At 48.8% G+C, this 27,758-nt stretch overlaps 1 protein-coding gene across 4 annotated transcripts in view; it reads left to right on the top strand.

Moving 5' to 3' along the window:
* Positions 1 to 9,786: 9,786 nt before the first annotated feature.
* MLPH (melanophilin) overlaps positions 9,787 to 27,758 on the top strand; it is a 68,541-nt gene continuing 50,569 nt past the window's right edge. For 3 of the 4 annotated variants that reach the window (XM_050751658.1, XM_050751661.1, XM_050751659.1), the window contains exons 1-2: positions 10,170 to 11,315; positions 17,279 to 17,412. In XM_050751658.1, coding sequence (XP_050607615.1) covers positions 17,303 to 17,412 — 110 coding nt within the window. In that variant the 5' untranslated portion in view covers positions 10,170 to 11,315; positions 17,279 to 17,302. Of the gene's footprint in view, positions 11,316 to 17,278; positions 17,413 to 27,758 lie in introns of all 4 variants that reach the window. The other variant, XM_050751657.1, reaches the window with a different exon arrangement.

Genomic DNA, 27,758 nt, shown 5'->3' with positions numbered 1-27,758 from the left:
TCAGACAAGGACCCATGCCTCCCTTCAGTCCTCTCTGAAGTGGGGACCACACTGGCATCTGCCTCATTTGGTAGCTGTGAGGATGAAGTGTGGTCGAACCCGTAAACTCGCTAGAACAGCACCTGGCATTGAAAGGCTTGCAGCTGGCACCCTCCTCCTCATCTTCCTCATTCGATCAGTTAGGAATGCATTCAGCTGCAAGCTCAGGAAACGCAACTGGCAGTGGCCTAGATGTGCGGGTGTCTTTTTCTCCCACAACAAGGAGTTCAGAAGTCGCCTGTCAGCTTGGGAGCACAGCTCAACAATGTGTCAGGACACTGGGCTTTCTTTCCATCCCCGATCCTTACCATCCTATTGCTGGTCTCCTTCTGGTTGCCAGATACTTGCTGTAGCTGCAGACCTCAGACTCAAGATCCAGGCAGGAAGAAGGGGGAAAGGACAGGAGGTAAAGGGCCTCCTCCTACAAGGGTTTCCTGTTTATTCTGGAAGGGTCAGGAACCTCTTGCACTTCGTTTGTCCAGAAGTGTCCATGCAGGCTATCTTCACTGCAAGGGAGGCTGGAAAATGCCTATTTTTAGGGGAAGTCCTTGCTCCTCTACCTGGAGTCAGGGTTCTGTTAGCACACAAGGGACATGGTTATTGGGTGGACAACCAACGGGACCTGCCAGTATGCTGTTGCATAGTCTATGTAACCTCCACTCTGGAGAAAGAGAAATCAGTGCCCAGTAATGCTGGAAATCTTGCCCAAGGTCACACAGCTAGTGGGTGTGACATCCCAGTCTCCTGATTCTAAGTATTGATGTTCTGTATATCAGTGACTTGACATTGATGTTGAGGCATTTTTATGGCATTGGTTTTGAAGCACTGATGTTAATTTATGAAGCATATTTATAATAACTGCTTTAAAATTCTTACCAGATAATTCCACCATCTGATGCATCGAAGTATCAGCATCTATTTATTGTCTTTTCTCACTCGGGTGGTTTTTTTCTGGTTCTTGGTATGACAGGTGGGTCTGTATTGTATCCTGGTCATTTGGTTATTATGTTTAAACATAATAAAAGATTATTACAAAACATTAAAGAATATCTCCTGTTGGAGATACTGGTTGCAGACATCTCTGACACCCAGTCCAGGCTACATGGGAGATAAAAAGAAAAGCCTAAGGAACTCACCATATTATCTTTCCTCCAGTCCTGAGGTCTCTGGCCAGTCCACCTTCTTCTACCCAACTTTCAGAGTCCTTTTATTGTTGTCTGTTAAATAATTTCCATGGTACTTAGTTTTTAGAAGGGAGGAGTAGGGAAAAGTGAGTCTACCCATTTTGTTTCAGAACCAAAATCCTAAGTGCTTTTCAATAGCACATTCCAACCTACCTCTCACCGACTCCCACTAAATACCCCAAATCTACACCAGCTCCAAAGGATTCATTGGTCTTCTCAGGGGATGGTGCCATGTAAAGAGCTCAGCATCAGTCAAATATTCAGCAACAGAAGTAGCTAGGTCAGCCTTGGTGAGATAGAGCCCACATAGTCAGACCATATGGCCTCCCTCATGGACCCCTGGCATGAACATTGAGGTGACCAAGGACAGAGTCTGACTCCACAGGGTAAATCACCTAGTATGGGTGAAATCATTCATTCAGTGTCCTTTTTGTCCTGGGTGGCCTCTGGTGAGCACTGACATGAGATAGAAGATCCACACATGGTGCCTATTGCCAAGATCCCTGCACATACGTCTCTGTCTCCAGTCTTTCAACCTTATTCTCTTCCAGTTCCCTGAACAACAAGAGAAGCTTGCATTAATACCTGGACCTGCTACAGAATTTTCTCATGCTCTAATCGTCCTCAAACCTGCCAGCCTTCCAAATCACTTCCCAAATGGATTGGAGTAGTATTCCCAAGTGAGCCGTGTGCTGCCTCCAAAATCCAAAGTTCCACCTAGTGCTATGTCTGTCTTTGTCACAGCGCCTACAAAGAGAATAATTTGCCCTATACTTTCGAAGGTATGTCCCAGTACACTCTACAACTTTAGTCCCCTAAAAACCTAACCAAAGTTTTATATCCCTGGAACATCATAAGACTGGCCTCCCAATACACATATGTCTTACCAGGGTATTCAGCAACCTTCTACTCTCCTTTTTACCGGGTCTAATCTGGAAAATATCATCATATGTTGCACCAATGTGCTCAAGGTTCCTGAGGATTATATTGTGACAGCAATCAGAGATTTGATATAGCCCTGGGACAGACAATAGAGAGAAGGTGTACTGTTGTCCTTCCCACATAAAAGCTGTTTCAGATCTTTTCTGATGATGCTGTAATGGTTTCCCTGACTAATGTCAGCTCAGAATCTGTGTCCAATCACCCTCCAAGGTTTGAGTGTTTTCCTTTCCCCTGTGTACATTTATCCTGGTAAATAACTGTGGGCCCTTTGGGGAAAACAACGTATAATATTTATGGTATATATTGTACTGACATTGTAAAGTCCTTTCTCAAAAGGACCATGCTTCTCCTTTAGTCGATGGGGTCTAGGTCTATAAAAACTGGTTTAGATATGGAAACTGAGTGAGGGATTGTGATTTTTCACTGCAGCATCTGATATCAGCCTTCCGTTCACCAGTCCTTGAATTATCTGTGTGCACAATCAACCAGTACCTTAGTCGTCTGCTAATTTTTTGAGCCCCAAGGAATACCACAGTCTACTAGCCATCCCGTAGATACTGGGTTGGTTGCTTTTCTGGATTTTCTGCCATTACAGAAATTCTGTCCACCTTGCCTCTGATAGTTGAGGATCTCTCTCTGAACTCTTCTATTTCAGAATCCCAGCATCCTCCGTGACACGACAGAGTGTAGTTCCACGGAGTAACTTCCTACTGTCAATACCAGCTTCAGAGAACAGCCAGTACTGAGTTGCCAAAAGATGGAGACACTCCCCACACTGGTACATTTCTTATTGCTTTGGTGAAGAAAGTGTCCTCTGGGTCCTCCCAGGAAACACAGTCAAATGGTAGAGTCTTTGATCTTACATAATAAATCCATTCTCACATTCCTACCTCCCTAAGCCTTCTAAGCTCTTACTCAATACTCTGCCAAGGCGAGCACAGCATCTACACCTCATTTACAACACGCCCAAGCTTCGCAGAGCCATCTCAGCAATGTATTTGAATGATTTCCAAGTATCCTCGCCAGGAAGCCAAATTCTAAGACATAGACAAGTTCCCCCAAATCAACAAACTGAATTCAGTATCTTCATGGCTTATTCAGACACATTTCTGTCTGTTGCTTGGTGACCTATGTTAGCCAAGACTTGCAGTTATGTTCACTAGATGCTGTTTATTCCCAGAAAAGAAACTTTATTTTCCCACTTGGGCTATCCTGGGACCTGGCCCTAGTTATTGATGTAGAGGAAATAAGAAGAGATGGAGACAGATCTTGAGAAGGACAAGCATCACATTGGAAGGCAACCATCTCAGGTGAAGACGCTGCACAGTGTCCAGGTATCAGCATCCTTGGGAAAAGGGAAAGGGCTATTCCCAAGAGGATTGTTGGGAATCTAGGTGTTCAAGCTTATACTCATCTATCCAAATGTCCTCCTCCCAGGTCACAGGATTCTACCACCCTATCAATGCCCTGACTTAAGCACAGAAAATGTATTCAGGGTGTTCCCTTTGTATTTCTGGTATAGATTTGAACGATGTCAATAAAAAATGCTTAGTTAAATTTGAATTTGAGATAAGCAAAAAATAATATTTTAGGATAAGCAAGTATGCTCCATGCAATATTTAGAACATACTTATACTAAAAATTATTCAGTGTTTATCTGAAATTCAAATTTAACTGGAAAGCCTACATTTCATCTGGAAACCGTACTCTTGGCACCCTTACAATCAAATCCTGGGTCTGATTTTCAGCACAGTCTGCACTAAGTTGGCAGGAGATGCAGATTTCTTTAAACACTGCCACAGAGGCCTTCTGGCTCTCACAGTATGCCCTGAGGAGATAGACCTGAGCCTGTCATTCCATTTCCAAAGTATGTGTGAAGTTGTTATGATAGTTTTTAAATAATTTTAAGTACCTGAAAATTCTAACCAAGTATTTTCAGAACCTGAAATATGTTTACAAAGCCAACTTCAAAACCAGTGACCTAGCCCAGCCACCTGAGCAGGTAGGATTTAAGCCTGTCTTGAGGGTTAACCTTGGATGACTGTAGGAGAAAACGGGAAGGCACAAAACACAGCCTGATGTTGCATTTCCACCCAGAACTGAAGGCACATGTGCTCCTGGGAATAGGTGGATTCATTTGGATTTGTGCGGCCAGAAAGCCACTGGAAATTAATTGGGTTTGGAGTTCAGGTGGTGGCAAGCTTGGAAAACTGTGTAGTTCGCAGAACGGCAAGACTGGGGTGAGTATGGGGAATGGGAAGGTGAAAGTGGGGAATTCATGGGTTAGGAATTGGCTCTAGGTACATTATTAGTTGGTAATGGGCTTTGAATCTGGCCATGAGTGAGGGGGAGTCCTAGAGGCAGGGATACTGCTGGATTCCTGCTGCTGGCTCTGGGGTGGTTTCAGCCAAGCCCTGTGCTGACATCAGACCAACCTGAGAGGTGCAGGCAGTAGCAGCTCAAGCAAGAGATCTTGTAACAGCTTTCACCATGGGGAGGGCATTAGCAACACTGCAAATATTCTGGAACATTCACACAAGAGTTTAACGTGAGATATGAAGTGCGGCTTATGTGTTGAAACTGAAATTAGGCCATGAATTATGGAAGTGGAGAAGCAGCAAAAAGAATTGTTCCTGTAACGCCTGATTCAACCATTGTGATTTGGGAATGGGGTGATGCCCACCACCTGATGTGGGGCACGATGCACTCAGGGCCTAATGGGGCTGCTCGCCACTGTTTTCTCCAGCAGGGGCCCACGAGAGGTGCTCTGGTTTTGAATTTCTAGATCTGCTCTTCCTGCTTCTGGCTGTGCTTCCTGCTTCTGGCTGTGCCAGGCCCCATGAACCAGTCATCCCTGCTGTGGCTGTTGGAAGTCCAGGCTCAGAGGCCCTTAGACCTGGGTTTGCCTCTGGTATATCCCCTCTCTGACTGTGTGACCTTGCGCTAGTGCCTCAGCTTCCTTATCTGCACAACACAGTTGACACTGGGGAACTCAGATGCCCAACCCAATTGCTAATGTGCAGGCCAGGCACATTAGCAATTTTCTGAATGACCCCGCCACCCAACCTCCCTTCATCTGACCACACTTGCTCGGCACACAGTAGCCTTCATTGAGGACCGGTGCCCCTCCTGCTATCTTTCTTCATAACCACATGACCAAGATTTACAGAAGTAGGTCTGGAAATTTTATTGCCTGAACTCATTCCCTTCAATGTAGACCATTTCTGCCTAATTCCTGAATCCTTCATGGTTAAAGCTCCTAATTAAGGTAATTTAGGTAAAGAGAACTGCTCATTGGCCCATGCCCCAACATGAGCTGAAGCTTCCAGAACCCCCAGAAGCCTGAGATTTCTGATGGTTTTAGATTCAAGAACTTCATTGTTCAGATTTTTCACTCCTCTTGGCTGGCCTCTCTGGTTAATTAGAGCTCCCTTCAAGCACTCATCAAAATGTAGTTCTCTATGTGTACAGATGAGGGAAAGCACATTGCCAACATAAATGTGAGAGTCCTACATTTCTGAGCACTCACACATGTGGGGTAGGAATTTAGGAATCCTAAATGGAATTCTGCTAAGCTTTGAGCAGAAGGGGACTATTTCTTACTCTGTAGCACACGCATCCTAGGAGAGAAAACAAAGGGTGATCTCAGACCAACACAAGAAAGAGAAGGAGGCTGAGCTGAGCTGGGGGTCACCGTCTCAAAACATAGTAAGGGCCAATGAATCGTAACAGCAAGAGGAGAATGATGGGCCCCAAGCCAGCAGAGATCCCTGGGAGGACAATTCAACCCTCCCTCTCCCAGCTCTGCATTCCGTTGTCCCATCAAGTCATTTCCCAAGGGACCCTGCTCTTCCAGGGAAGTGCTATGAGGCCACCTGGATGGTGGAGGGCAGAGCTAGCTCTGTTTGCAAAATGCCCTCCAGTCAAAGTTAAGATGAAGGGCAACATCAAAATATGATATTATGGTTATTGAACAATATTTAATCAACATGTATTTGTTGAGAGCCTACTATGCACCAAACACCATGGAAGGCAGCAGGACATCAGAGTGACCATCACAGTCCCTGTCATCCCAGAGCCCAGAGCAGGGGAGCAACAGACGCTAACCAGATAATCACACGAGCACGGGAGATAAACTATGGGCCTGGTCTGCAAGAACACGCAGGAACCACAGGGAAGCTGACAGTGGGCAGGGCTGTGGGGCCAGGACCCGATTTCTGAGGGACGGACAGTTGAGTGGTGATCCAAACAGGGAGCAGGACTTGGACAGATGAAGGGAGGTTGGATGGCGGGGTCATTCAGAAAAGAGCTGGAGCCCAGAAAACAAGCAGAGGCAGCCAGGGTGGGCCTGTGCAAGTAGACCAATGAGAGCCCAGGGAGCTGTGTGTGTGCTCAGCTGCTTGGAGGGCAGTCACATGAGCCTGTGTGCTGACGAACTGGCAGGAGCAGAGTCAGGTGACAGCTCTTTAAAGGCCTAGGGCACTGTTGCATAACCCATGATCCCCCACCCAGCTGAACAACGGCAAAGCCAGAATGCTTCCAAAAATGGGTTCCCCCCTCAATTTTCCAGGTTTATTGGAAGAAAAAAAAAGGATTCAGTGTCTGATGAAAACATATTTTCTTGTAATTTACAAGTAGTTGACTGGACATGGCTAAGATTTGGGGCAATATTTTGCATGTGTTCTGTTTCCTGGATGGTTATCTCAAAAATCCAGACACCCTTGTTAGCCCAATGCCATACTGGCCTAGATGGTTTAGACAGAGAGACTGACGGGGATGGGTTTTAACTACTGCCTGCCAGAGAGCTGGAGCAACCAGGAGAGTTAGTGGATGGGAACTGCGGGCCTTTTCAGCACTAATCCTGGACTCTGCCATTGCAAAGGAAGCTGGCACGTCCAGACTCTGTGAGGCTCCTTGGTGAGCCAGAAACCTTCTCTCCCCTAAGGTCCCCTATCCATGTGCAAAGCGGAGACTAAGCCCAAGGCCACCCCTCAGTGGGACTTGCCTGACCAGTTGTCCTTGGAACTGGGGGACGCCCAGGCAGTGAAATTAAAGGGTGTTTCTCTGAAGCCCATCTTCCGTGGTGAGCTTCCTGCTGGCATGGCCAAGCGAACCATCCTTTCCTCCCTCTCATGCCAGCCACTAAGTCCCAGCAAAGGCTGAGTCTCCAGACGGCTACTATTAAGACAAGGAAGTAGGAAGGGGGCTCTCTGCTGCCCTCTGGTGTCCACCCACCAACCCAGACTTTAGCAGCGTGGCTTGTGAGGCTCAGGGCTGAAGAGTTCGGCTGCCCCTGACTCATTGTGTGATCTTGGGTAAACACCATCTGACTCTCTGGGCATCAGTTTCCTCCTTTAGAAGGTAAACAAGGAAGGGTAGGTCTCAGGGCAGGGTAAAACGTCACGGAGGTAGAGAGTACCAACAACAGGCACCCTGGGGAGCCCTGAGAAGAAGCTGGGGAGGCAGGAATACAAAGACATAAAATCTATTCTCTGCTACCATTTGACATTGTTTATGAAATTTTGTTCTTTATTTATTTAATTTTTTTTGAGACAGAGTCTCGCTCTGTCACCCAGCCTGGAGTGCAGTGGCACCATCTCGGTTCACTGCAACCTCTGGCTCCAGGGCTCAAGCGATTCTCCTGCCTCAGGAGTAGCTGGGACTACAGGCACGCACCACCACACCCGGCTAATTTTTGTAATTTTAGTAAAGACGGGGTTTCACCATGTTGGCCAGGCTGGTCTCGAACTCCTGACCTCAAGTGATCTGCCCGCCTCTGGCCCAAAGTGCCAGGATTACAGGCATGGCCACATCACCCAGCCTTATGAAATTCTAAATGTGTACACCCCTCCTCCAAAAATAGACATTAATTACAGAGGGGAAGGGAGTAACCTGCCCGTGGAGAAGGCTGGAAGACAGCACCTTAGTCCAGAGATCACAGCAGCAGTAAGGAGACATACTGTATCCATGCACCAGCTGACAGGACACAGGGAGAGGACCCGGCCTCACTTCTGCAAGATTCTCCCAACCATGCAAAACCTGCGTATAATCATGGGAAAGAGCAGACCAACCCAAATTTAGAGACAGTCTAAAAAATAAGTGGCTTAATATTTAGATAGCAAAGCCATGAAAGTCAAAGACAGAGGAACTGATCCGATTTGAAGGAGACTTAGAAATGACAACTAAACACAACATGAGATTCTGAACTGGATCCTTTGGCAACAAAAAATTACAGAGACAACTGGCAACATTTGAAAGGACTCCAATGATTAGATGATAGCAACGTATCATTTACAGATGTTGATGGTTGGATTGCAGTTTAATAGAAGGTTGTCCTTGTTTGTATAAAATACACTAAACCTTCATGTCAGAAATTCATCACAAATGGCTAGGGGAAGGGAGGGTTCTTCGTGTTATACTTGAAACTTTCTGTAATTTGAGGATTGTTTAACCATTTTAAATATTTATAATTCTAGGGCCAGGTGCGGTAGCTCACGCCTGTAATCCCAGCACTTTGGAAGGCCGAGGAGGGTGGATCATGAGGTCAAGAGAGCGAGACCATCCCGGCCAACGTGGTGAAACCCTGTCTCTACTAAAAATACAAAAATTAGCTGGGCGTGGTGGCATGCGTCTGTATTTCCAGCTACTGGGGAGGCTGAGGCAGGAGAATTGCTCAAACCCAGGAGGCGGAGGTTGCAGTGAGCCGAGATCAAGCCACTACACTCCAGCCTGGCAACAGAGCAAGCTTCTGTCTCAAGCAAAAAAAAAAAAAAAAAAAAAAAAAAAAAAAAAAAAAAAAAACTTATAATTCTAGAATTTTCTCTTAAAATTGTGTACATCCTTTGACTCAGAAAATCCAAATCTGTAGGCTTTTAGTCTACAGATATATCAGTATGTATGTACAATGATATTTATGTGTCATCCTATGTATGATAGGTGTCAATAAGAATTATGTAGAATGATATATTTATGGCAGAATCATTTAAATAGCAAAAAATCAAAAATTAACTGTCCATCAATAGAAGACTGATAAGTAATTATGGTAACTCACACAATGGATATTCTACAACCGAAAAAGGATGAAGTGGCTGGACAGAAATAGTAATTAGTATTTACCAAGCACTCACCACGTGGTGTCTCACCCAAGCTGCGGGGATATTGATCCACAACACCCTTATGTGTAACTCCCATTACTATTCCCGTCATGGAGAAGAGAGAAAAAAAGTCGGCCAAAGATTCAGTAACAGGTCCAAGATGACACAGCTTGTGGGCCACACTCCTAGCTAGAATTCCGACTCTTGCAGTTGGTTTGAGCCCACATGCTTCACCACAGACACACACACACACACACACAATTCAGAAAGAATACACAAGACACCATTAATAATGATTGCTTTCAGGTCGTAGAGATTGGTAGTGGAATAAGAGAGAAATTGGCTTTTCATTTTATATTCCTTATATTCTTTACTATATACCTTATATATCAGCATGTGTCAGTTGTATATTTTTTAAAACCACTAGTTCAAATACATAAGCACTAAAGTATTAAAAACTTAAAAAAAAAATTCTGCCCTTAAGGAACTTAAGTCCCCACATCAACTCTTAAGGGATTTATTAATCTTACAGGCAACAGTAAGGCATATGGCAAGGAGGTAAGGAAATGAAAAACACAAACACCAGATCATATGGGATGTGGAAACGCTGGCGTCAGTGTAAGCTTCACCCCATTCCAGGGTTCACACTCAACAATTGATGGTGTTTGGTGACAGCACCTGTCCCAAGGCAGCCCAGGGACCTGAAATACCCTGATTCACCTACAGTGTTCCCCAGGGCTCAGCAGGCAACAACATTCTTTTTTATTCTTTTGAAGCCTTTTGAAAGCTGTTTACAAATAATCTAATGTGATATCACAACAATCCTGTAAGGTTTCGTTTCCTCTTCTGTTAAATGGAGATAGTAGTATCTGTTCACCTGATGGCTTTATTACTATCATTTTGCAGATACGGAAACTGAATTGCAAAAGCAGTTCCTGAAGAAGGGAATGTAAGTTTTTAATGACAAGGGAGAGGGAGGAGGAGGGAGAGAAAGTTCTGAAGCGCACAGTCCTGGAGGATGAGGGAGGAGGGCAATTCCCTAATGTCCACTGGAACTCGGAAGGACAGGCAGGCGTGGCGGGCTGGAGATGGCGGCTCGCCTTGGGACCCTCTGAGTTCGCGGGCCCCACTGAGCACCCAGAGGCCGGCCCTAGAGTCCAGGAGGAGAGCGCAGCCGCACGGAGCTCCCAGGCATCCCCCGCAGCGCGTCCTCGGTCCTGGCACCGCCGTGCCGCGCGTCCTGGCTTCCACATCTGCCCCATTTGCCCACGGATCTTGACTTTTTCTTGGCGGGCAAGGCCTCGGTCTCCACCCCGCAGCGGGGTTGCCCGCGGCTGCGGGACCCTCCTGGTCTTGATGCCTGGCAGAATCGAAGGGGTAAGGGCACGCGCTCTGCAGCAGAAAGCCCTGGGCTTAAAGTCCCACTTATTATTTGGCGTTGCCACTTACTGGTCGGTGGCTTTGGTAGGGCGCGTTTCTGAGCCTCAGTTTCCCCATCTGTAAAGCCGAAGTAAATAGCGCTCTCCTGGCAGAGTTAGAAATTTCGACGATGTGCCGCGCGTTCTAGAGCGTGCTCAGCAAGCGGGTCCACCGTGCCCAAGGCAGGACCGCGGCGCAATGTCACCCACGCAAAGTCGCCGCAACTCACGGGAATCGCAGCTGTGTGCTGAACCTTCCCCACTCCGCCGCCCTCTTTCTCCCCAAACTGACCTGGGGGCGAGTATCCGGGGCTCTCCCCCGCACTGGCGCTTCCCGCGCGGGCGCCCCAGGTGAACGTCCCGCCCTCGGCCTGGCAGGGCATCCAGAAGTGTCCGCGCTCCCGGAGCTGGGCGGAGCGGGGCGCAGCCCACGTGGTTCGGGCAGGAGGCGCCGGGACCTGGCCAGCTGCCCGCCTGCCCCGAGATCCAGGCGCGAGCCAGCCGCTCTGCGCCCCGCGCCCTGCTTGCCCCCATTATCCAGCCTTGCCCCGGCGCCCTGACCTGACGCCCTGCTTCGTCACCCTCCTTTCTCTCCCAGGTGCTGGACCAGGGACTGAGCGTCCCCCGGAGAGGGTCCGGTGAGTGCCCCGAGAAGAGGGAACAGCGGGGCTATGGTGGCACCCAGGACTGAGGGCTTAGGCTTTGGGGAGTGCGCGGTGTCGCGTGCAGACCCACTGGTATGAAACCGCCCCCAGCCGCCAGCCTCCCTGCCTTGGTCCAGGCTGGTGAGGACAGCGTGTTCCCAGCCACCCAGCCTTAGTCCCCAGGCTTCACCTGGATTCTTTGAGCAGACTGGTCTGGGTGCGGGCACGGGTGGGAGTGGGGTGGTGGGGTATCTCCATTTTGGGCAAAACGGTTGGTTTTAATCGGAAGCTCCATTGCCTCCATTGCGAGTCTGCCATGCAGACTGGGCCAAGGCTGCTGATGCCACGCAGGCTGGCCCCAGGGGAAAGGCTTCCTCCCTGCCCAGGAGCTGGTCTTGGGGTGAGGAAGAGGCCGGATGATCTTGGCATGGGAGGAGGCACCCGGCTTCCTTTGGTATCTAAAAGGCTGTTTTATTGGAATCACCTTTTGTTTGCAGACAGACTCCCTGGGCCCGCCAGGGAGTTGTGGGAAGTAGAGATATGGGAAGGGTCTGTGAGCTGTGAGCACCTGTGGGCTTCGTCCCGGCCCTGGCCCCAGGTCCCTATAGGAACTGAATCTCACTTGTAAATCCCCGAAGATTCCACAGGCTTTAACACCGCGTCCCACTGACATTAACTGGCACTGAGAACTCCACCTCACTTCCACGCAGAGCTTGGGTTGGGGCCTTTACAGGCCCTGTTTTTAGGTGGTGTGACTGGTATCTTGTTCACATATTTCTTTCTGAGGGAGTGAAATGACAGTCGGGGGAGAGCAAGGCTCCCCACAGGTGCAAAGGCCAGCATTGCTGGGGGCTGTGAAGTCTCAGGAAAAGGCTCCTGGACTAGCCGACCACGCTGCTGACATTGACGCCTCGGGTTCAGCTGGCCTGCATCTGTCCTTAGAAACCCATTCCTCCACCTGCTCACCAGTGGGACTCAGCTGACCTCAGCAAGGTCTCAGCCTTCCTGGGCCCAACCCCCGCCCCGCCCAGGGCCGTGCTCCTCAGTATCTAAGTACCAGGCATGGGTCACTGTGCTCCTGGCCCTCACTCAGGCTCAGAGAACAGCAGCAGGTGCCTCAGAGGATTGACTGAGGACACATTTCGAGAACATGGGACGGTGCCAGGCACACACATGGGGAGTCAGTGGGTCTTGCTGAATATGGCATGAGTGACTTGGAGAAAATTAAAACCAGCTGAACGTGTACCCAGTGAGGGGCTGGAGGTGGCGGAAGTGTCCCAGAGCCCTGTGGGCTAATGGGAAAAGTGAATTTGGTGCCTTTCAACAGCAGTGTAACAACGGCTCAAGTGAGCCCCAGTCTCAGCGGTTGGGGCAGCCTTCTAGGGCCAACCATCTTGTTCTTTTCCAAAGCAACCTCTAGAGGAATAGCCCTTGCCCCTACTCCTCCCCACTATCCTGACGCCATCACTCCCCCTCCCAATTTCAACATCCTGGCATCATCCAGGGCTGGAGAGGGCCAGAGAGGTCCTGGAGCTCAGCCATTGTCCATGGTACAGATGGAGAAACTAAGACCCTGAGAGAAGTGGCATCTGTCCCAGGCGGCCGGGCTGGCTGTGCCTGAACTGGGATGGGAACCCAGCTCCCACCTCTCAGCCCCATCCTCCCTCTGCAGCCTCACCTGGGACCCATCCTCCTTCTGCAGCCTCACCTGGGACCCATCCTCCTTCTGCAGCCTCACCTGGGACCCATCCTTGCTGTAGAGACTAGCACTGAGGCTTTAGGAGCAAATGCAGAACTCATGTCCATTTATCAGTGAGGTTTACCACCAACTCCCCAGAGAACCGGGAGAGCAGAGGAGATGGCAGCTTGGTAGGCAGGTGGCTGAGGGGCAGAACAGCCTCCCAGTGCTGTTGCTGCTGGAGCCATTCCAGACCCTTGTGGCTACAGCACAGATGTGCCTGGTTCACCTGTAGGGAAGGGAGTGGCCCTTCTGGGTGGAAATGTGCTCATTTAGCCACTGATGAGAGCTGGGGGTCAGTGCCTACTGATGGGCCCTGCCTACAGAAATAACCACACAGGCCAACCTGGACAGCAGCATTCGGGAAATGGCCACAAAGGATTAAGGCAGAAGGCACCACAGTTGTCATCTCTGCTACCTCCCCTTTATCAGCAAGAATAACACCCACGACACGCCTTGGCTGAGTCAGAGAGAGCATTCCTGCTGTCGTTAGCTTGCCAGTTTGTTTGCTCAGGCAAGTGATCACCCACAATCACCATTGTTCCAAGGCTCTCTGAGCAGGCAGCTGAAGAGCTACTTAAGCCAATTCTTCATCCAGGAGGAGCCCCCACCCTGATTTCCCTTCAATTTGGCCAAAAAATGAATTCAACTCTTTAATGGATAAAGGTGACACACCACTGGAATTCAGCGGTCTGGGCCTGGGATATCCATCTTATAAAACCAGCTCCACTCTCTCCTCCCTGCCTGTTAATCCCTGTGTCCCCTCCCTCTGCCCCACTATGGCTATTAAACCACTGGGGAAGGCTGGCTGTCTCCAGTGGTTAAAATATGATTGAATCTGAGCAGTGGAACAGGCACTAAAGGGAAGTGTTTTGTTCAGGAACCTCGTGAGCAGGCGTTATCTACACAGAAATGGAACAAGGAACAGATAGAGCAGGGTGGCATCTGCCCTTGCCCAACACACGCACTCTGGGAGCCCCCACCCCCACCTCACCCAGCTAGGGCAGGCACAGAGCAACCCTGCACTCCTCATGGGTCTAGCATGTTCTCTACCCTCACCTCCCTGAGCCCATGGAGGTCGAGGCTACAGTGAGCCATGATTGCACTACCACACTCCAGCCTGGGCAACAGACTGGGACCTCATCTCAAAAAACAAGAAACAAAACCAAGATTTGAAAGGGGATAGAAAGAGGGAGGGACAGGTATCCCGGCAGCCTCTAGGACATTAGTTGTGATGCACTGTGATCTTTTTATCCATTCACTTACTGGTCACTGACTGCTCTAAGAAGGTTGCAAGATAAGAAAAGCAGGTTTTTCCTTTTGTTTTGCTTTTCTTCCTCACATATCACGATTTAAGTTTCTCAAACTGAGGCCTGGAATTTTGGCTTCTGCGTTAGGAGAAGAGAGGGAATGATAATGCCTCAGCTGATGGTCACACTGTCCATCCATTCTGAAAATAGAACGTCGGTGAATGCTCTTCTTATGATCCCTTTTTTTCAGAACTCATGAAAAATAAAAGTGAATGAACTCTAGTCATGCATCAAATAATAACTTTTTGTTCCAATTCTTTAGAAACCAGAAAGTGTGTGCTCTGCGGGAGCATCAAAAATGAGTTCCATGGTAAGGATTTCTTGACCAGAATCTAAATCTGACTGTAAAGGAACAGAGTTTGAATGTTCCCAGGACATTGGGGCAATCTCTTCCTATATTGCAAACACTCCTCTTTACATTTGAGAATGGAAATGTTGAGGTGTGGGTGTAAAAAAAAAAAAAATTATCCTTCCCCATTTTTATGGCATAAGCCAGGGACTATTTTCGCTGACTTCCATGAGAGCTCTGTAGACATTTTTATTTTAAATGGTATTTGCCCAGAAAATGTAACTTTTCATAATTAACCTCTTGCGCAATGAAATTGAAGTACGTCTCCAGCACAGGGGAAGTTTTGTTAGTATTTTTGTGATAAACACTTCCAAATGGTCAGCAGCACTGATGGGAGATGCTTCCCAGAATTCAGAAGCAAAATTGAGTCTTTTTGGTGGTTTTGAGACTTCCTCCTGAAAGCACACAAATTGGACCGTTTCTCTGATGTTCCTGAGAAAATAGGTTCAAGTCCTCAAGGAAAACTTGTTGAAATCACGAGGTGGTTTTTAAACTTTCAGTTACTCACAACAGAACTCCCAGTCATCCAAACAAAATATTCCCCAAAGCCTCAGTGCCCAGAGCAGAGCTGGTCTGTCTATAGCTGCAGCATCTAAGGGCTGAGGGCTTCCCTGGCACAGCCTGCTGCACACCAGGGAGCTTCAGGCACAGAAAAGCAACTGCCATGTGCTGGGAACAGATAGAGTTGCTATTCTCGTGGAACTTAACAATAACTAATGGGACATCACCAACTGTTAAGGGGTATAAAGAAATGTTAAAGGGATGGGGACAGGTGAAGGAGTAAAAACCACAGGATGGTCAGGGAAGTCCTCTGTGGGGAGCATGCACAGTTTTGCAGTGTCCCAGTGTGCATGCATTGGTGGTGAGGTTCTCCCTGGTACAATTGTGCCTCCAATTTTATACCCAGCAGTAATGTCCACATCAACATGAGCTGTGAGGCCTGTATGATATTGCCATATGAAAAGCCAACAAGCAGATCTGTCATTCTCTCCTCAGCCACCATCACTGCATCACTCCCCTGCCTCACACCCATCACCCACCCGATAGGATGTACAGGTTAAAGTCCTCTGTGACTCGCCCACCACCCAAGTGAATGAGTCTCCCTTAGAGCTTTGCTACTCAGAGGGGTCTGAGGACAGCAGCGTGAGCCAATTCATGTACTCGAGCTGCCTGGGGATCTTGTTCAAAGGCAGATCCTGAATGAGTAGGTCTGGGGTGGGGCCTGAGTCTACACTTCTAACAACTTCCCAGGGGATGCTGCCAGTCCACGAACAACATTTTGAGTAGCAAGCCAGATTCTAAGGTTCCACTTATCTTGGCTTTTGGCATTTGGATTTTCCCTCTTCTGTCCTTTAGACATTGATTGGGATCAGGTCTGATGAACTTCAAAAAGGGCGTAAGATCATCTGAGGTTTGACTTCTTGGTCATCAGGTTACCTATAAACACCGCATTGCACAGTGCATTGAGTGAGGCTGCTGCTCTGCTGAGCCGCTGAGTCACACCAGATTCTCAGACAGGCACCATGACTCCTACCTGGAATCCCAGTTCTTTGGGAGGCCAAGGCAGAAGGATTGCTTGAGCCCAGGAGTTCAAGACCAGTCTGGGCTGCATAGTGAGGACCTGTCTCTAAAAGAAAAAAAAAAAAAATTAAGTAAAATTTTTTAAAAATTTAATTAGATTTGCTGAGGGTGAGGCCTGGCCACTAGTCGTGTTAGGTAATCCTAATACACACCAGGCTTGAGAATCCCTGCTGGGCAGCCCCATAGCCAACCTCTCGAGTAAATAAAGCTCAGCATCCACTGCTCATCCTGCCCAGATGTTTTGTTCTCCCAAGTTGCATCGCTTTTGCCTCTCCCTGGAAATGATGTGGCTATTCCCAGCACAAGCACATCGCCCTCACAGGCATCAGGCTCATATGACCTCCCGCTGGAGCCACCCCCCACCACACACATGGCAAACCTGAACAGTCCCCCACGCCCAGAGGATAGTGAAACCTTCCAAGTGCTGTGGAGTCTCCCAACTTTTCCACCCAGTGGATCAGTCATCCAGGCATTCCTGCCCACATGGAGCCTGCAACATCACTCTAGGAGGTCTGGGAGATGCACAGGAAACTCTGAGCTGACTGAATTTGCTGTGAAGTTTCCTCTTTTCTGTGCTGTTCCCGCTCCCAAGAAACTTAAGGCGAGAAGCCTCAGGAACCCTTCCAGGGTTTTCTGTTGCAAAGCTCAACCCTAGGCCAGGGAGAGGAGCCATGCCCCTGGATGGGGAGATCACTGACATTTATCCCACAGTGGAAAGAGAATGAGGGACCTGTAGCTGAGTGTGTTTGGGAGAGTAGGAAGAAGATCCCTTTTAAAATTCGAATGTGGGAATTTTGCATAGATTCGCTTAAATTCATTAATCTACACAAGTTTCCAGACAAGCATTAGAAAGCCATTTAACCCAAGTACAGACATGTCCCGAGAAGTCAGCAGCGTTCTGTGTCTTCTCTTACTTTGTGACTTGGTTGGCATCGGTAGGCTTCTGGGACTGATGACTTGTGATCCTCTGAAATTCCAGGTGTGACCCCAACAAGAAGCAGAAATGGGGAAGAAACTGGATCTTTCCAAGCTCACTGATGAAGAGGCCCAGCACATCTTGGAAGTTGTTCAACGAGATTTTGACCTCCGAAGGAAAGAAGAGGAACGACTAGAGTGAGTGTGCCGTGCTGAGCCCACAGAGCCTGGGGTCCCTGATCTCCCCCCAGGGCCATAATCTGGGTGCTGTCTGGGTGGGTAGATGGCCACGTGCAGGGTGAAGAGTGATGGATAGGAAGCCGGGTCTGGGACACAGCTCTTCTTTCTGGCCTTGTTTTTCTCAGTGAGGGGATCTGACTTGCCAAACTACATTCACTTGTTCTCTGAATAGTTTTATTTCAACTTGACCCAGCTTCCAGGGTGATATCTCCTAAGCCAGGTGATACTTAGGCCACATCTTTGAAGAATAGAGCAAAAAGTGATACATGGGGGGAGTCTCCATGCCATTCTGAAACACCCTGATGTTGGAATCAAGTCTTTAGGATGGAAGCTGCCCTTCTCCCTTTCTTTTCAGCAGTGCCAGGCAGCATCCCGACCTCACCATGGGAGATCCCAGCACGGTTTTGTACCACTCTGCCCAGTGACTGTGCTAAAACCCACCCATCCTTGTTCACTCCTCCTCCACTGTGCATCTTTCTCCCCTCTCTATCATCTGGGCTCCCTTATCCTTTCTTGATGTCTTTAGTGGATTGGGTCACCCTATGAGAAGGAAGCAATATGAGGGAAGTAGTTAAGCAAAAGCTGAGAGGATGCTCCCAGTGGAGGGCGGAGGGCAGAGAGCAGAGGGCAGTGGGCAGAGGGTGGAGGGCAGAGGGCAGATTGTGGAGGGCAGAGGCCAGAGAGTGGAGGGCAGAGGGCCCCACTGAAGATGGCAGGAGGGAGCCTGGTGTGCCCCAGGGAGAGCATAGGCTGGCGAGGCTGGAGTGGAGTGAATGAGGGGGCCAGGAAGAGAGGTGGTTGGGGGGCATGGGATCTGGTGCCAGTCACAGGAATCCTGTAGAGCTTCACAGGGCCTCAGCCTTCCCCTGAGTCACCACAGACCTTCGAGCAGAGCAACAGCAAGTCCTGGTTTCCGTTTCACAGCAGTGGGCTGTGAAGTGACCAGATGCACTTTGCAGGCAGAGCCAGCAAGCTTGTCCAGAGATCAGATAGGGGGTCTCCAAGGTGAGGGGGTCAAAGGCAACTTCAAGGTTGTGGCCAGAGCAACTTCGAGGACAGGGTTGAGGTCAGCTCTGCTGGGGAGGCCACAGATGGAGAGGTTTGGGGAAAATGTTTCAGGCATGTTGAAGTGACATCATGCAGGTATGTTGAGCGGGCGTTGGACACATTCACTAGTCCAGAGCTCAGAGGAGATGCTGTTATGAGAGCTTCCGAAAGGTGAAGCTTCATGTGGTGAAACAGATGAATGGTGTTTGTATTCATTTCTGGGACTGCTGCATATGTGACTTGTACAGTACAGATGTAGTGGTTTAAAACACACAGTTCTCCTGCAGTTCTGCAGGTCAGAAGTCCTAAAATCAAGGTGTCCTCAGAGCTACATTCCAGCTGGAGGCTTGAGGGAGGACCCACCTCTGGGCCTTTTCCAGATTCTAGACGCTTCCTGGATTCCTTGGCTGCTGGCCCCTCCTCCACCTCCAAGGCCATCAGCACAACATCTAACAATGTCTCGCTCTCCCACTGCCTCTCTCTCACCCTCACCCTGTCTCACCGGTGCCTCCATGCTCACATCTCTCTCTGTCTGACTTTCTTGCCTTCCTCTTTCCCCTGTGAGGAGAGATATGGTTACATTTAGGGACTGCCCGCATCATCCAGGACCCTCTTCCCATCTCAGGATCTTTAATATCATTCCATCAATAAAGTCTCTTTTGCTATGTGAGGTGACATTTTCACAGGTTCTTGGGACTAGAACATGAATGCCTTGGGGCGGGGCGGGGCGGGGCAGCATTGTTCAGCTGACCGCAGCATTTAAAGCTGGAAGGGAATTCGGATAGGGACCAGCCCCGGGGACTTCAGCTCCAGCATGTTGAGGAGATAAAGTGCCAAGAAAGGAGACAGAAGGAGCAGCAGAAGCGGGACTTTGGGTCCCCAGGCTGAATAGGGTCCACAACAAACCGTTAGGTGAAGCAGAACAGTTCACAAGAGCAGCACATGGAGAAGGGGGCATCCATTTGGTGGGGAGGGGCCGGGGTCAGAGCCGTGCGATCCCCCACTCTCCCTCACCCTGGACCACTGATCACCCCTGGATTTCATCACAGCGCAGGTTTCACTGCTGGCCTTTGGGGAGGGCCCATCCTGCTGGCCCTGGTACAGCCAGTATCAGCCTAGTGGCCATGGCCAGCACCAACCAACTTCTCAAAGCCTGAGCAGAGGCTGCCCACCAGCATGCAGCTGACCCCAGGGCTGCCGCCCTGTCCCCTCTACGTAGCTGACCCCAGGGCTGCCACCCTGTCCCCTCTGCGCTGGCAGGAAAATGCGGTCTCACGGGCCCTGTCTCACCCCTCCTCTCTTGAGTCTCAGATCCCCCATCTCCACATTCTGAAGTCCCTCACCCTCTCCTTCCCATTCTCTCTAAGTAAACTCAGATGTTTTCTCACTGTTTTAAGTAGGGCAAGTCTCGCTGCCTCAGCCTTGGCGTTCAGGTTGTGCCAAGGGCAGAACATCATTCTCATTAGTAGAGCCCCCTTCCTGGTGGATCCTTCCCAGGTGCATCCTGCCCTGTCTCCAGGGCAGCCCTGGCTATTGTCAGCCCTTAGTTCAAATGGCAACTTGTAACTTCTCATTGCCTGCGTGTAGGCAAATGCAGAGAAATGAAAAGGGGAGGGAGAACCATGTTTTCCAAGGAGCAGAGGGAGGGAGCCAGGGGGGCCTGGGGTCCCAGGCAGGCACTGTCTTCCAGGGAACTGTTGAGTGGTCTGCCCTGCTCCAGTCCAGGCTTATCTGAAGTGGGTTTAGCAGAAACTCCCATATGTTTCCTGTCTGTGGCTCACCCACTTCTGACACCCATCTTTCCTTATTTCATGTTCTTTTCATCATTTCACATTGCAAAGAAGGGACGCACCCAGGTCACCTTGCATAACTCTTGGAACGGACGCACCCGGGTCACCTCTCAGTGCTCTTAGAAACGGACGCACCTGGGTCACCTCTCAGTGCTCTTAGGAAGGGACTTTTGTAAGCACATGGGTTCTGCTGACCCTGCCTGGGGGGCCGCTGGTGGCCAGTTGGCTGCAGCTGGGGTCACATTGTTCATTCTGTACCTGAGGCCGTTTGCCCAGAATGAGCCAGTGGGGGGCCGTGTCATGGGCCCACTCTGCTGTGTCTTCTCAGCCTGTTATGTGATTAGGGGGTGGGCTTGTTACATCCCCAAATGCCTTCCGATGGGAAGGGGCCACATGAGCGTAGAGTACCGTGTTGAAAATGTCCATGTGCAGAGAGGCAGTGCTATGGAAAGCCTGTGTCAAGGTCGTGTTAGGTCGAGAATACTGAAGCCCCAAGTGGCCTTGCTATGATGGTTCTTACTATGAGAATACATTTCAGTGGGTGACACATTTGGGAGGCAAAGAATCGTATAAACCAGAGGTCCCCAGCCTTTTTGCCACCAGAGACCGGTTTCATAGAAGACAATTTTTCCGCAGATGTGGGGATAGGCGGGGGAGGAGTCTGGGGCAGGGTTGGGGATGGTTTCGGGATGAAGCTGTTCTGCCTCGTTCTCATTCTCATAAGGAGCACACAGACTAGATCCCTCGCAGGCACAGTTCACAATAGAGAACTACAGGAGCTCCATGAGAATCTAAGCTGCCACTGACCTGGCAGGAGGCGGAGCTCAGGCGGGAAATGCTCTGTTACCCGCCACTCACCTCCTGCCATGCAATCTGGCTCCTCACAGGCCAGGGACCCCTACTGGGCCACGGCCGGGGCTTGGGGACCCCTGATGTAAACAGCGTGGAGGTAAAGGTAGTTAAGAGGTTTTTGAGTTTCTTATTGTTTCATTTGTGCTTGTCTTTTGTTGACTGCCCTATTGGTTAAATATGTCACTAAAAGGAGATCTGCCTCAACCTATGAGAGGCCTTTTCACAGGTGCCTCATGAGCCCGAAGGAGTGGCAGGGCCCTGGCGTGTGGGCATGCGTCATGTGCTGGTGCCGTGAGCACCGCAAGGTCAAAACACACCTTGCAGTGTGCTCTGCTCAGACCAAGCAGTGTGGAGCCTCAGCGAGGCTACAGAGCAAACAAGCATAGAATAAAGGCTCTAGTTCTTAGCACCAAAATTGGTTCTGCAGAGGAGCTGCCAAAAATACCAGAAATCCACAATGAAACGGAAGATAACTTTTCCAATAATGAACCTCCTTCTTCCCCGTCTTTCATCATTGTTAATCTGTGCGTTTAATCAATTTCACCATGAACAGTCATCTGTGTGCTCCCACCACGGAATCCCGTTCTCTGTAGCGTCTCTCTGGGTGACATCCTCAGGGTCCTCATGTCTGTTCCCGGTCACCGAGTCTTAAATATCTGAATCAGCAAGAGGCTGGATGAAGAAACTGGTGCCCAAGGGACCACTCAGTGGGTGGCGGTAACACATGTAGCAATTTGGGAACCTTCCAGCAGTTTCCAGTGTGTCTCATATACTCTGAGGGGGATGACCGTGGGCGAGGCCCAGCCCGAGGAAACCCAAGGCCACTGATAGGATAGAGAAGAGAACAGGGGTGGGGGAATTGTGAAACCAAGAAACACACCCAGTCATTGCTTGGAAAGAGCTTCACTGCCCCAAATATGCATCAGGGGAACACCATGTGCAGACTCAAGGCCAGCACCGCAGACACAAGTTTGCCAGGGGGGTTGATTTGCTTAAGAGCCAATTCACTTAATGCACCAGTTATCAAACCAAAGAAAATGCATTTCTTTTAACATTCTTACAATTAGCAGATGTGTGTCAGATGGATTCCTGCTCAGTATTTCTCCCCAGATGTGAGCATCAATTGCATTGAAGGATGCTGGGCAGGGTCTGGAGGTGATGCCTGCACCTTTTCCCACAGTGTCAGAACAACACAACTTTGATTTCTCCTCTGTCAAAGCAGGGACAAACAAGCTGGTCCAGATCCCTGATATGCTGGAGGAAGGAGGGCACATGACCTTGAGACCCCCATGACCAGAGTACTGTCCTCAAGCCACGGAAGCTCCTGCTCCCTTGGCCAGGCCTGCCCCTCCCTCCATGCTGTGCTGTGGACCTTCAGAGATGCACACCCCTGACAAGGCTCTCCTTGCTGGCCCTTAAGAGGGATCGGTGAGAAGCAAGGGGAAGCCACACGTCTTGATCTAGCCCAGGCAGTTATACTCTCTCCCTGAAGTCGCCTGTGCCACTAGGGATTTGGGAATGGGCTGTTTGCTATGTAGAGTGGGAGGGTGGTTCCTGCCTCCCACAAGGACACAGTGCTGTGCACCATGGAATCAAAAACTGGAAGATGCACAAAATTAGGATGTTAGCACCATTGGCATCAGACAAGCATTATAGGATAGATTTGACTTAACATCTACATCCTGTCCCAGGAGCTGCCCAATCAGCAGCCCCTTCTCAGCCTTTGTCCCTCCCAACTCTGCCCTCTCGACCCTCTGTTTGTCCTGGGTGTTCCTTTCCCCACACTCTCTTGACCTTTCTCTGTGGTTAGTTTGAAGCTTCCTCTTTTTCCTGCTGGCCCATTATTGGAATAAATTGCCAATGACAGATCTTCTTAGAGGGTTTGGATCCATATGTTTTCATGGACGGATCTTTCAAATGGTCAAAGAACAAATAAATCCTGTGTGATTTAAACTGCTTCATACCAGAGTGTTCACTAGCCTCGCCCTGATACCTCATATTGATGAAGATAAAGAAAAAAAAAAATACAGCCCAGTTAAATCATCATATAAATAGACCTAAGGCTGCACTGTCCAGGACAGAAGCTGCTAGCCACTCGTGGCTATTAAAATTAATTATAATTAAATAAAATAAAATTATAATTAAATAAAATTTAGCTCTTCAGTCTTATCAGTCACATTGCAGGTTTTTGATGGCCACACGTGGGTAGTGGCCACCATATCCGATCTTTGCAGAGGCCAATTTGGAATAAGGTAGCAAAAGTCTTAAAAGTATGCTCACCCATTGAGCCAACAGGTCCTCTGCTGAAAGTCATCATAAGGAGAGAATCAGACAAGGGTTACAGGAGAGAAGAATTAGAAAGACCCTAATGTCCAAATGTTCAGGCTTTGGTTAAATACCAAATTTAACAACGGATTTAAGAATGGGTTGCTCAGCACCCAATAAAAATAATGCTATAGAAATAAATTGACATTAATAGTTCACAAGACATTGTCCAGTAGAAAAAGCAAGTTGTGAACATGTAATTTTATCCCATTTTACTTTTGTTTTGTTTTGTTTTTTGAGACAAGGTCTTGCTCTGTTACCCAGGTTGGAGTACAATGGCATGATCATGGCTCACTGCAGCCGCGACGTCCCGGGCTCAAGCAATTCTCCCACCTCAGTCTCCCGAGTGGCTGAGACTACAGGCGTGCACCACTACACCTAGCTAATTTTTTAAATTTTTTGTAGAGATAGGGTCTCTCTATGTTGTCCAGGCTTGTCTTGAACTCCTGGGCTCAAGTGATCCTCCCACTCTGACCTCCCAAAGTGCTGGGATTACAGATGTGAGCCCCTACACTTAGCCACATTTTATTTTTTAAAAAATACATAGAAAAATCCAATAATAGCAGCAGAAGCTCAGCACTCATTGAGCCCTTTCTGGACGTGGCTCTACGTCGTGTGTTGGAGTCTAGCCCCTTCTCTGTCTCCTTTGCTGGAACCTCTTGGACTCCTTCAATACTCCCTTTTGCAGGGTCAAGGGCCCTGGCCCAACGCTCTTCTCTGCTCTGTGTCACTCATTTCTCCAGTGACCTTGTCCAACCCCAAGGTTTTAAATGAGTTCCAGACCAGCACTGCCTGATGGAACTTTCTGCAGTGATGGAAATGTTCGTATCTGCAAGCCCCATGTGGCAGCCACCAGCCATCCAAGGCTATGGAACACTAGAAGTGTGGCTAATGCAACCAGAGAACCAAAGTTTTAATTGTGTTCAATTTTAATTAATTTAAACGTAAATGGCTGCATGTGCCCTAGCAGCTAGGGGCTACTATAGCGGCTAGACAACACATCTAAACAATGAGTCCCAAGTTTACACCCACATCAGAGATGTGTCCTCTGAACTCTGACTTTTGTAGACAAAGGCCTGCAAGACACTGCAGCCAGAGTGTCCCACTGGCATCTCTGTCCCAGCATATCTAGAACAGAAGTTGTGATTTCTCCTCCACCTCCAAGCACCCCATCCCCATCTTGGACGCAGGCTGGTTGCCAAAGTGAAGTTCCCAGGACTCGTGGCTGTCTCTGCTCCTTCCCTCTCACCCCACACCCCACACTTAGCCAGCCCCATGGCTCAACCAATACAGCCACTGCTCACCACTCTTAATGCCGGCCTCAGGTCACGCCACACTGTCTTCCTTGTGGACATCACAGGAATCCACCCCCCACACACACACTCACTCTTCTCTTCCTCCACCCTCACTGTCTTGTTGTCCATTCTCCCCACGTCCCCCAGACTCATGCCTTAAAAATGTAGATCAAGTCATCACAACCCCCACAGAGCTTCCGTCACATTTATGATGAAATTCACCCTCCTCACTCCTGCTCACCGTGGGACCTCACTCCCTCCTCCATTTCCTCCTTAGCCCTTCTCCAGTACCCAGTGAGTCATTTCCTTGTTAGTGTCTTATCCCTGCGGGCATCTAAGTCCCATGAGGGCTCTATTGCATTGGCTGCTGTGTCACCAGCCCCCAGCACCATACTGACCATGACCGACTCCACAGCTCTCTGGGTTCATGTTGGATCATGACCTCTTTCAGCTTCATCTCTGTTGTCTCCTTTAACCCTGAGACACCCCTGTGGTGTGGTTACTTTTACTGTCACCATGCACAGGTGAGAAACTGAGGCTGAGGCAGGTTACCCAGCTGTGATGAATATCTGGTAAATGTTTACTTTTAGCATTTACAGGTTTGCCTGCAGTGAGTGATAGCTTGCTGTGTTTTGGTGTATTGTATTATTGTTCCTCTCATCTCCTTTTTCCCTCATAAATATATATTACATCTAAAATAATTCACTCTAGGCCAGGCAGTGGCTCACATCTGTAATCCCAGCACTTTGAGAGGCCGAGGAGGGTGGATTACCTGAGGTCAGGAGTTCGAAGCCAGCCTGGCCAACATAGTGAAACCATGTCTCTACCAAAAAAAAAATACAAAAAATTAGCCAGGCATGGTGGCAGGCACCTGTAATTCCAGCTACTCAGGAGGCCAAGGCACAAGAATCTCTTAAACCCGGGAGGCGGAGGAGGTTGCAGTGAGCTGAGATTGTGCCACTGCACTCCAGCCTGGGCAACAGAGCAAGACTCCGTTTCAAAAAAATAAATAAATAAAAAATAAAAATAGGCCAGGCGCAGTGGCTGATGCCTGTAATCCCAGCACTTTGGGAGACAAAGGTGAGTGGATCACCTGAGGTCAGGAGTTTGAGACCAGCCTGGCCAACATGGTGAAACCCCATCTCTACTAAAAATACAAAAATTAGCCAGGCGTGGTGGCACTTGCCTGTAATCCCAGCTACTCAGGAGGCTGAGGCAGGAAAATTGCTTGAACCTGGGAGGCGGAAGTTGCAGTAAGCTGAGATCGTACCACTGCACTCCTCAAAAAAAAAAAAAAAAAAGTAATAATAATATTAATAAATATATAAAATAATTAGCTCTAATTCCTTAAATATCTGATGTGTGTTCAAACTTTTCCGCTCATCTCCCAATAAGGTCCAGACCTTACATTGCTTGCTGTATATTTTAAGTCTTTTTGAATCTATAAGATCTCTTTTCAGCTCTCTCTTTTTTTTCTTTGAAGCTTATGTGTAGAAGAAAGCTAGCTGTTTACTTTTGTGGAATTTTTCACAGTCCAGAGTTAGCTGAGGATATCCTCGTGATGTTTGCACAAAAGTTCCATCATCCCTGTTTTCCTGTAAGCTGGTGGTGAGCTCCACAGAAGTGGTCCTCTGAGTGCTCTCGTCTTGAGTGTTTTAGATTCATTCGTGTCACTTGGGTATTAAGAAGGTTTTAAGAGTACAGAAAAGATTATCACATGTTATTATTTTTTATTGTTCTACAAATACAAAGTAGGGCCAAAGTAAACTTTCTTGAAGGGAACATTGGATAAGAGTTATACCTTTTTAACTCCCTCTGTCCCCAGAAGAGCCCAGAACTTCTTGGGCACCCATCCCTGTCCTGGACCCAAGGGGCCTGGGGCTGTGCACAAAAGGAACAGGCCTCCACCTAGGCACCCTGGAGCTTGCATTGGTGCTGATTTGTGTCTTGCTTTGTATCATGCTTGTATCAAATTCTTCCAGTAACTGCTTTCTGCATTTGTTAGGGTAGCCCCTCAGCTGTGGTTATGGTAGAAATTAATGGATATTCCCCAAACCCAGGAAGAACTAGGAGACCATGCATAGCCAGACTTGGGTGACTCATGCCCTGGGGGAAAGGCTGAAGCCCAAACGGAACACCCTGTTTTAAAGGACACAGCCTACAAATCAAATATTAGGCCTGCCAACCTGCCCTGGAAAGGCAAATAGGTGGTGACGTGGATCTGTGATCTCTGCAAACAGAGGAGGTTCCTGAGAGAATCTGTGAAGGGTCTCCCAGTATGAGACATGGGCAAACCATGGCTTGCTTTAAAAAAAAATTTTTTTTTGGCCAGGCTCTGTGGCTCACACCTGTAACCCTAGCACTTTGGGAGGCTGAGCCAGATGGATCACCTGAGGTCAGGAGTTCAAGACCAGCCTGGTCAGCATGGCGAAACCCCATCTCTACTAAAAATACAAAAATTAGCCAGCCATGATGGCAGGCGCCTGTCATCTCAGCTACTCAGGAGGTTGAGGCAGGAGAATCGCTTGAACCTGGGGGGCAAAGGTTGCAGTCAGCCGAGGTCACACCACTTCAGTCCAGCCTGGGCGGCAGAGCAAATTTCCATCTCAAAAATTAATTAATTAATTAATAATAAAAATAAATTTTTTTGATAATAAGGAATTTGAAATCACCCTTAACCGAACTAGTTGGAATCACTGACACAGGCAGCTCTAGAGACGAAAAAAAGAGGGGCTAAAACAGGGAATCTGCTTCCAAGGCAGGGCCTGGAGGGGAACGTTGGTCTGAGATGTTTTATGAGATTCTCTGAGGCTCTGTCTCTCAGTGCCTGCCGTTCTCACATCAACACTCACTTCCTCTTCATCGTTTTTATCGTCATCTTGGCCTTCTCCTTTAGTGAGTTTCCAGGTCCCTCGTGGTAATTCCTGACATGCGTTCCCAGGATCGGGAGCCTGGCTCCCTGGCACTGCTTCTCAGCAATGCCTGCCATCTTTCC

Source organism: Macaca thibetana, chromosome 12 (genome assembly GCF_024542745.1).
Source record: "Macaca thibetana thibetana isolate TM-01 chromosome 12, ASM2454274v1, whole genome shotgun sequence".
NCBI lineage: Eukaryota > Metazoa > Chordata > Mammalia > Primates > Cercopithecidae > Macaca > Macaca thibetana.
Note: the sequence above shows the minus strand (reverse complement) of the source record. Positions and strands in the feature narration are given on the sequence as shown.